Here is a 9,524-nt window from a genome sequence, read left to right as displayed (position 1 = left end):
GTTGCCTACATGCACGAAGGATTAACAGCTGCAGATCTGCGTTTAGTCGAGCAGTTGTTCGATTCAGGTGCAGTGCAAATAGCTGTGGTCACCCGAGATCTTTGCTGGGCAGTAAATATATTTGCATATTTGGTTATCATCATGGACACCCAATTTTTCAATGGTAAGACATTTAATATTCAATTAGTACATTTGGTTGTCATCATATCCTATTTATTAGCCCCAACGATATGATGCCTCTGCACCATCTTATCAATACGAAGGCATTTTTTCATGCTATTCGTTTATGCAATGAAGTTGAAGTTTTAACCGACAAATTATTCGCCCAGTGAAACACTGCAGTTGAATGCATTTTTGAATTGCAAAAAGTGGATTCCAACATTTTAAATACACATTGACATTGTTATTTTTGTAGCATACAAATGAATATAACTTTTTGTTGGAAATACTCAATTTCAAAGTGGAGCACTTGATTTTTTGCTTAAGTTAAAAGTGTTGGAACTCACAATTAATTAACCGATTTAAATTTATTTTTGAGCTTTGTGGCCTAATTACAATATACTTTACTTTACTTCGTAGCTCTAAAGCCCTTAGTGGGCAATTTGCCTCCTAAGCGAACTATGCTATCCTCTGGCTGTCTTCATACGTGTCCTGCCCATCTCAACCTTTGTGCCTTTATGAGGTTAATCAGTTGTGTTTTAGTTCTGCATTTGCTTTGATTTGGTAGCTCCGCGTATCCAGGTCTAAAAATGTTCCTCCGCACTTTTCTCTCGAATCTTCGAATGGGTTCCTCATTTCGCACCGTAAGAGTACAGGTTTTGCAGCCGTACATTACTACGGGTCTTATCATGGTCTGGTACGTTTTGATTTTCGTTCTCCTAGTCACGCATTTGAACTCTAGTATATCCTTTAGGGCGTATAAGCACCTGTTGACTCACTTTAGGTGATGATTTATTCACTCATGTCGTTGTCGGATGTGATTGTGGACCCTAAGTATTTAAATTGTTTTACATTTTCAAAGTTGTATGTGTCCATGGTCACATTTTGTCCTATCCGAACTCTGTCTGGTCTTGAGACAAGCATGTATTTTGTTTGGCCTTTTGCTCTTATGACGCGTATGCTCGCCGCGTCTATATGGTCGGCATATGCTAGCAGGAAGTTGGATCCACTGGTCCCGAATAGTTGAGTTTCGATTTTGGCTTCTCTTACTACTTTCCCCATTGCGATATTAAAAAGCGTGGGTTGTCACCCACGTGCTTCTCCCTGTTTAAGACCTGTGCTCACCTGAAACACATTTGAGAGGTAATCACCAATCTTTGCACCTAGAACCCTCAACACAAGCTTTCGTTATTCTGATCAGCTTAGGTGGGATGTCAAACTTAGCCATTGTATGCCATATTTGGACCCTTTTTACGCTGTCATATGCTTGCTGGAAATCGATAAATAACTGGTGGAGGTCTTGATTGAATTTCCAGCTCTTCTCTAGCAATTGCCTAATGGTCAACATGGTCAACAACATGGTAACAGCTGTCCATTGTTCACCTATTTGCTCTGAAACCGCACTGGTAATCTCCCAATATTTTTTCGGTGAAAGAGGTTACCCTTACAAGAATTACGTTCGATAGGACTTTATAGGCTACATTGATTAGCAGTATACCTCTGAAATTTTTGCACTTTTGCAGACCGTTCCATCGCCTTTTTTGTGTATCGGTATCATGATACTCCTTCTGGTCATTAGGAATGCTTTTTTCCCATATGGTTTTAGTGAGGTTTTGTAGCTGTGTGTGTAATTGTTCCATATATAAACTTCCAATGCGCCTTCAGATCAGTATTGGATGTGATGTTACTGTGTTCTCTAATCAGTCGCTCTAGTTCTTCCTGATACTGTGCTCTTTCTCTGTCTGCTGAAGCTTTTTTGTATCGCACTGAGCAGCGACGACTGGTTCGCTTCTTCTTCACTGTAGATATTCTGGCTTTGATCTTAGCTTTGACCAGAAAATAATCTGAATCGGCATCTGCCCCCAGCAGCTTCTCACGTCTAGTCTATTGCGTCCGTGCCTTGCATCAATTATTATTAAGTATCTCAATATGTAGTAAGAAATGTCGATTATGCAGTATCACAAATAATGGAAAGCCGCAAGCCACGTTTTTATAATTTTTTTGGAACAGCAGCTTTTGCACTACCATCATCTAGTCAATCCTTTTGAAACATTATCGGTTTTGCGAGCATTTGCTTTCTTAATTATTGTTATGTCTTAAAAATTAACAAAATTACATCATATTTCATTATAATCCGCATTCGTTTAAATGAATTAAACATTAATTTTTCGTTAGGTATAATTTAGGTCGGGCTAACACTGGATTTTCAGATGTTTACACAGTGATACCGATACAGCCTGCCCTGTCAATACAACGCTTCGACACTTTATGTGTTGGGAGAAAACAGTCGACCTTGTATTTCTTGATGTGTGTTGTATTATGGTTCGTAAGTTTGCTCGTAGGTTCGCTACAGGATACAATAAACTTCTTCTTGAGCCATACTCACCCCGAGAGCGCAGTACATGAATACATTTTATAAATTAAGACACAATATAATAAACACACAGAGCGGCAACACAAAAATGTCACGCCTATTATAATTGCTTTGTTGAAATCGGGATATCGTTTTTCACGCATCACTTGTTATATGGTGCCTGATCAAATGCAATCTAATGTCTATATTAAATTTAACTAAAACAGATGTAGAACATGAACTGTAAGTCATTTTGAATATAAAAATAAGAAAAAATAAACCGAAATAAAACTTTCCTTAAAATATTTCTAATAAAATATTTAAAAAATGATGTATGAGAAAAATATATTATTTTTTACCTTTTACTTACTTTTTCACTTTAGGAAAGGTGCATGCGTATGAAGATTACCCAATCACTGATGTTCTGCAAATGGTGGGCAGGGCAAACAGGCCCCTTGAAGATGATGACGCCAAATGCATCCTAATGTGTCAATCTTCAAAGAAGGATTTCTTCAAAAAGTTTTTGAGTGATCCACTTCCGGTGGAGGTTTGTGAAAATGTTTTTCCTCAAAATTCGTTACTGAGCCGATCGTTTTGTTTTTAGAGTCATTTAGATCACAGGCTCCACGACCACTTTAACGCTGAAATTGTCACTAAGACAATCGAAAACAAGCAAGATACTGTTGATTATCTTACTTGGACTTTCTTATATAGACGTTTAACCCAAAATCCGAACTACTACAATTTACAAGGAGTTACCCATAGGCATTTGTCAGACCATTTGTCCGAACTGGTAGAAAATACTTTATCGGATTTAGAACAGTCCAAGTGCATCAGCATCGAAGACGACATGGATTGTGTTCCGTTGAATTTGGGGATGATCGCTGCCTATTACTACATTAACTACACTACAATTGAATTATTCAGTTTGTCGCTGAATAGCAAAACAAAAATTAGAGGGCTGTTAGAGATCATTTCATCGGCTGCAGAGTATGAAGATATTCCTGTCAGGCACCACGAAGACAATATTTTGAGACAATTGGCTCAAAAGCTACCGAATAAGCTCACTTCACCAACGGGAGGGCAACCCAAATTCAACGACCCCCATGTTAAAACCAATTTACTTCTGCAAGGACATTTGTGCAGGTACACAGTATTTTCTGCCGAATGACCGCAATATACTCAATTTTTAAATGTCGCAGGTTGCAGTTGAGTGCTGAACTCCAAGGCGATACCGAAGTTGTACTAGCCAAAGCCATAAGGCTCATTCAGGCGTGTGTGGATGTTCTCAGCTCTAACGGTTGGCTGTCACCTGCAGTGGCTGCTATGGAGCTGGCTCAGATGGTGACGCAAGCTATGTGGAGTAAGGACTCATACTTGAAACAATTGCCACATTTCAATGCGGAAATTATCAAGCGTTGCACCGAAAAGGTAATTATATACATTTAATTTTCACCTATACAGGATGTCCGTTTTTGGAGTTTAGCCATGGGGATCTTGGTAACCATATACGATAGGAGACTGGTTAAATTGGGGCAAAGTTGCTCAGTCTAAAGTTTACCAAAAGGGCCTTTTTTAATTTCTGCTAATTTTTTTCCCAACATTATTATAACTCCCGGTTATAATGCCCGTTCAGTTAATTATTAATTTATTGAAGTTGTTGTTTGTTTAATTTTCATTCTCTCACGTTGAAGTTTTTCCAGTTGAAACAATACCTGAAAACTAAACTTTATTTCCAAAATAAAAATTTCGGTATTGATTGATGGAATTGAAAAATGTAGATATTTTCGTAAACGGTCAGCGTGGATCTAAGAATCGAGTATGTGTGTCCATAGTGCGGTAGGGGGGTATTTTCCCGACTGAAAATACTAAAAGGGATTAAATACATGCATTCATATCAAAACAATACCTTCAACTTACCAGTTCCTGGAAATATGCCAGTAAAACAGTCTCGTTAATATTAGCATTTTTATCCTTCCGTACTCCCTATAATAGTCCAGTCGGATTAGATTTTTTCCGGGCACTAAATAGATGAAGGGAAAATATTATTGGAAGTTGTTGTAACAATATTGGGACAATAGTTTTAGCACGATTTCCGGCTGGGAAACATTGTTTAAATAATTAAAGAAAGTGTGAAAAACTGACTACGTAACCAATTTTCAGAAGCTTTTGCTGCGCTTTCCCTTATATTTTTTTCGGAATTTCTTAAATGTTTTGCGATTAGTTACTGCTAATCGACAAGAACATCAAAGTCACTTTAGGCAAACATGTAAAAGCATTGAATTATTTCATACAGGTATACGTTTTTTTCATATTGATAATATTCTTAATAATTGATGAAAAACCATTACGTGAAACATAAAACATTGTATCCACCACAGACGTTACGGAGACAACCAGCCCTGTACTGTATCACACACGTTAACTTTAACGTGCATGTTATTCGTCAAATACGTTATTTGGCTCCAACTGGTGTGTTGTATCAGTAAAACCGTTATTTTATAACAGGCGCACGCTATTGACGAACGTTATATTAAGAAACAGCGCTTCAAAATAACAGCATCAAATCACATGCCGCTATCGAACTTAACGTGCGTCCCTCGGAGTTAACCTCGGGGAATAAATAAAACAATGCGTTTAATCAGAGCGTAGTTTTGTCATTTACCTATAATTTGTTTTTAATTTAAAAGAAAAACATGCCTTTTGGTGGTCATATAAGGTGAGCTTTATTAGAACAATTGGTAAATGGTATTGAAAAAACTTAATTTTCCTCCACAAACACTAGTAAATTTGAAAATTGTTTGCGGGTTGTTTTTTTTGCCTCTATTGTACATGCTCCATTGAAAGTGTTTGAGAAGATGAGTCAAGAACAATAACGAACGAAATTGAAAGTGAATGCAAATCATGAACAAAGACAAGTAGGTGGGCCAAATGGTCAAAACGTGCACATGTGGTGCATATGTTTTAGAAGCTTCGATGGTTTGATGTTAACTCTCTCTCTAACTAATAGACTATTCGTATAAGGGCATCTCACTTTATGCATCTAATCATTTTTTCCCTTTTAACTTTTGTTGGATAACTGGGTCGGAAACGCATACGTTAACTCGGCGATAGAGCACACGTCGGTTGTGTTGCTGCGTTATCGAAAATGTTATCCTGAACTGTTAAGTTGCCATAACGTGTGGCTGTTACAAATAGCATTTATGATACAGCACAGGGCTGAATAATGCCCATCAGGCCGGAACCTATTAGACCTTCAGGGCAATATAGAACACAGTTATGCACCTATATGTTACTTTGAACGTGCATGCAAAATGGGATTTTATATAAATATTTATATATACATATTTTATCGGTATTTAGGGCGTAGAAACTGTGTTCGACATAATGGAATTAGAGGATGAGGATCGAACAAAACTATTAAGTCTAAACGACGCACAAATGGCAGACGTTGCAAGATTCTGCAACAGATATCCAAATATTGAGCTAACGTACGAAGTATTGGATAAAGACAAAATTCATTCTGGATCTTCTGTACATGTGGCCGTTCAGCTGGAGCGAGAAGACGACATTAATGGCCCGGTGATCGCTCCATTCTTTCCACAGGTAACACTTATAACTAATGTGCTAATTTACTAAAAATACATTTTTTATTATTCTAATTTATGAATATAATTACAGAAACGAGAAGAAGGTTGGTGGGTGGTGATAGGTGACTCTCGGACAAATTCTTTATTATCAATAAAGAGGCTTACGTTACAACAGAAAGCTCGAGTGAAATTGGATTTTGTTGCGCCTAGTCCTGGGCACCACAGCTACACTTTATATTTTATGAGCGACGCATATTTGGGATGCGATCAAGAATATAAGTTTTCGATTGACGTTGGAGATTTTGAATCCAGCGCTAGTGATTCGGATTAGAAATAATTGCTAGTTATATTTTGTAGAGGGTAATAAAATGTGTATGAAACATTTTCTTAATAAATAAGCAGATTTTATGTGGCTTTTAGTATTTCCCATTTTAAGGCAAAGTGCATTAAAACTTATAAACAAGAATATTCAGGTCATGCGACAATGAAGATTGCAGCTAAACTATGTAATTGATTTTTAGTGATTACCACTATGTATGAGTGAATGTGTACCTGAAAATTATATTTTAATGTTCAGAGTTTTCTAATTCAACTCAAAGTTGCCTTTTTCTAATTCCATATCCTTCGTGTTTTTTTGCTATACGTGTTTACGATGAAATTAAATGTTTTCAAGTTTTTCTTGCCTATATCTAATCGTTTCTGATATATTTGGCGTTTTGTGAAAATTAGGACCTTTTTTAAAACTGTAATTCGCTACATTTATTTCGAATTCAATTTAATCAACATCATCGGACGATAGTCTGCAACAATCTGGGGAGATTGGTTTGCAGTGGGTAAACGAAACGCAAATACAAAATACTGCGGTAGGTGCAGTACTACAGGCTGCAAATAAATTGTAACAAACCTTTATGTTATCCTCGTCATATATGTAATATATAAGAACAATTCAAACAAATTCTGAAATTTATTTAAATATACTACTTCCTCAAGTAGCGCTTAATGTAAATTTTGAAACTGCGCGCCATTCACCGGGGCTAGAGCTGTCAATATTCACGCCCATTAAATGTCGAGGCTACCACTAGACGCGAGTGTGTTCCAGAACATCCTCCCCAGAGAGGTAGACGCACAGAAATACTAACCTCTGTGATCTGTGGGTAAGCACAAGTGTATTAAAATGATAATGTTTCTAACCTTTCCCCACAGACTACATACTATTGTATATATATTACATATTTCCCCTTGATGACCTGATAACAACAATTGAAATTATTTCATATCTATTGATGGTTTTACATCAATAGACAGTCAAAGAATGGTACGGATTTCTTATATTTTATTTGAAATTATCTAATTATTTTGGTTACAGTTTATTCGAAGAGTATTTGTCGGTAGATTTCCTGCAAATTCTGCAGCAACTTTGAGATCAATGTCTACAGCGGAAAGCGACGTGATCCTGGATAATGTGGGTAATAAGGGTGTTATAACCCTTAACCGACCCAAAGCACTAAACTCCCTTAACCTGTCTATGATAAACAAAATTTATCCAGCTTTGCAAAACTGGGAGAAAGAGAAGAAGCTGGTAATTGTAAAAGGTAAATAAGTATATAACCCTTAACCGACCCAAAGCACTAAACTCCCTTAACCTGTCTATGATAAACAAAATTGGTAATGCTTTACGGTACGATCTGCTGTGGCACGCGCACATACCTGCACGCAGGGTACGCGCAGTCAAACATTGCATACTGGTCAGCCATGTTGCCGAACTGCCACCAAAGTAGAAAATTTCAATGAAAACAAAAAAGTAATTCATTCAAGGTTGAAAACTTAGCAGAATTACGTCCATACAGGAAATAGTAGACGAAACTGATAAGCTCATACATATGATTGTGCGCGTAATTTAGCCGGGACCCATTGGCTGATTGCAGCCAGCCGTTTGAAATATCAAATTAATTGTGTATGCATGCAAAGAAAATAAAATAAAGTATTTTCAGCTTTGGTTTCTTTATGGATTTCTATAAACGCGTGTGAGTTCTTAATCAGTTAATTGGAATTATCATGAGAATCGGATAAGTGAAATTTCTGGGTATTACTAATTACTATTTATTTTATATTAAAAAAAACTCTTCAAATTGATTCTGTCTGAATGTTTCAGCGAAACTGTTCGCGTAGGTGGTTAAGGAAGTGGTAATGATAGAACTGGCAACTACGCGAAAAATGTTGACTGGCACGCCGGCGCAAAGTGCTGAACTATCATGGCGACCGTTGTTTTGTTTTGGAAATTGGTGAATTTCAGAGGGCGAAAAGAAAAACGGCATTTAATCGAAAAATGTATACGAAAAATGTTGTTTGTTACGAGATTTTCTATAAGGTGAGCATAGTCTTAATCGGCAAAGCGGCAATTCTAGTACCAGATCGCATCGTAAAGCATTACCATGTAGGATATTAATGGGTGGAAAACTCGATTTTCGTGCGCACATTACGCCCTAGCTGTACGATATTTAAGCTGTGGTAGTAGTAGGTAGTTTGATTGTATTCTGTATAACTCTGCCAAATCGGATGAACAATGCTGATAGTAAAAACTGACCAGTTTTTAGGTCGTGGTGGAAAATCTCTTTCTGACGTTTCGCAAGCACAATTGATTTGCATCCTTACAGGGGGCTCGAACACCTCTAAAACACAGAAAGTTTTCAAGTGAAACACATCTGGGGATGTAAGTCACTCGTGTTTGCGAAACGTCAGCAATACATTATTTTTCACTACGGCCAGAGAACCCCAAAATTCACTAGTTTTTAGCAATAGCCGCGAAAACCTAATTCTTGATAAAGTGCTGAAAGATCACAGGCAGGATTATTTGTTGCGAATAGTCCAGAAAACAGAACAAAATGGTTGTTACCGATTTCTTGATCATGCATGATGCGTGCTCTTTTATTGACCGGATATATTTATTAGGCTCTTATATATACAGGGTGATTCAAAATTGGCGTCATTCCTTTTAAGGAGTGCAGCATTATTTTGAAACTGTTCCATGTTTAATTGGTAGCATATTGGAATACTTAAGCATTCAAAAAGAAAAATTACGATCTTTGCTTCAAATTACGAAAATTTTTGATATCAAAAAAGTTCTCTTCTACAATTTGTTTATGAAAAGGCACAGCGGCAATCATGTTTTTTGTCATTAACAGATAGTTACAAGTAGATAGCCTTTGTCAATAAGAACAATAATTTGTCAAACTGTGACTTACTTTGAATTTCCTTTCACGAATTTGCGGATATGTGATTAGTTCAGGGGAAATGCTACAGTAACATAGCAGAAGCTGAAAGAACTCACGCCAACCAAGGGCGAGGAGAGTGGTTCCAGGAAGATAGTGGACGACAATAGATGTTCGGGTTCCAGGCACAGAGGAACAAGTATTGGACATAAT

At 37.1% G+C, this 9,524-nt stretch overlaps 2 protein-coding genes across 2 annotated transcripts in view; both read left to right on the top strand.

Annotated features, from left to right (window-relative positions):
- LOC109541432 (putative U5 small nuclear ribonucleoprotein 200 kDa helicase) overlaps window positions 1-6,510 on the top strand; it is a gene marked incomplete in the record, with an annotated part of 21,298 nt that extends 14,788 nt beyond the window's left edge. The window contains 6 exon segments of the mRNA XM_048661388.1: window positions 1-163; window positions 2,896-3,059; window positions 3,117-3,658; window positions 3,715-3,943; window positions 5,876-6,118; window positions 6,194-6,510. Coding sequence (XP_048517345.1) covers window positions 1-163; window positions 2,896-3,059; window positions 3,117-3,658; window positions 3,715-3,943; window positions 5,876-6,118; window positions 6,194-6,433 — 1,581 coding nt within the window.
- Window positions 6,511-7,235: 725 nt separating this feature from the next.
- LOC109541433 (3-hydroxyisobutyryl-CoA hydrolase, mitochondrial) overlaps window positions 7,236-9,524 on the top strand; it is a gene marked incomplete at its 5' end in the record, with an annotated part of 6,288 nt that continues 3,999 nt past the window's right edge. The window contains 2 exon segments of the mRNA XM_048669102.1: window positions 7,236-7,417; window positions 7,469-7,694. Of these exon segments, the coding sequence (XP_048525059.1) occupies window positions 7,415-7,417; window positions 7,469-7,694 (229 nt within the window).

This window comes from Dendroctonus ponderosae, unplaced genomic scaffold (genome assembly GCF_020466585.1).
Source record: "Dendroctonus ponderosae isolate FM_Combo_2020 unplaced genomic scaffold, Dpon_F_20191213v2 Dpon_F_20191213_1, whole genome shotgun sequence".
In the NCBI taxonomy this organism is placed as follows: Eukaryota; Metazoa; Arthropoda; class Insecta; order Coleoptera; family Curculionidae; genus Dendroctonus; species Dendroctonus ponderosae.
This window is presented reverse-complemented; position numbering and strand designations above follow the sequence as displayed.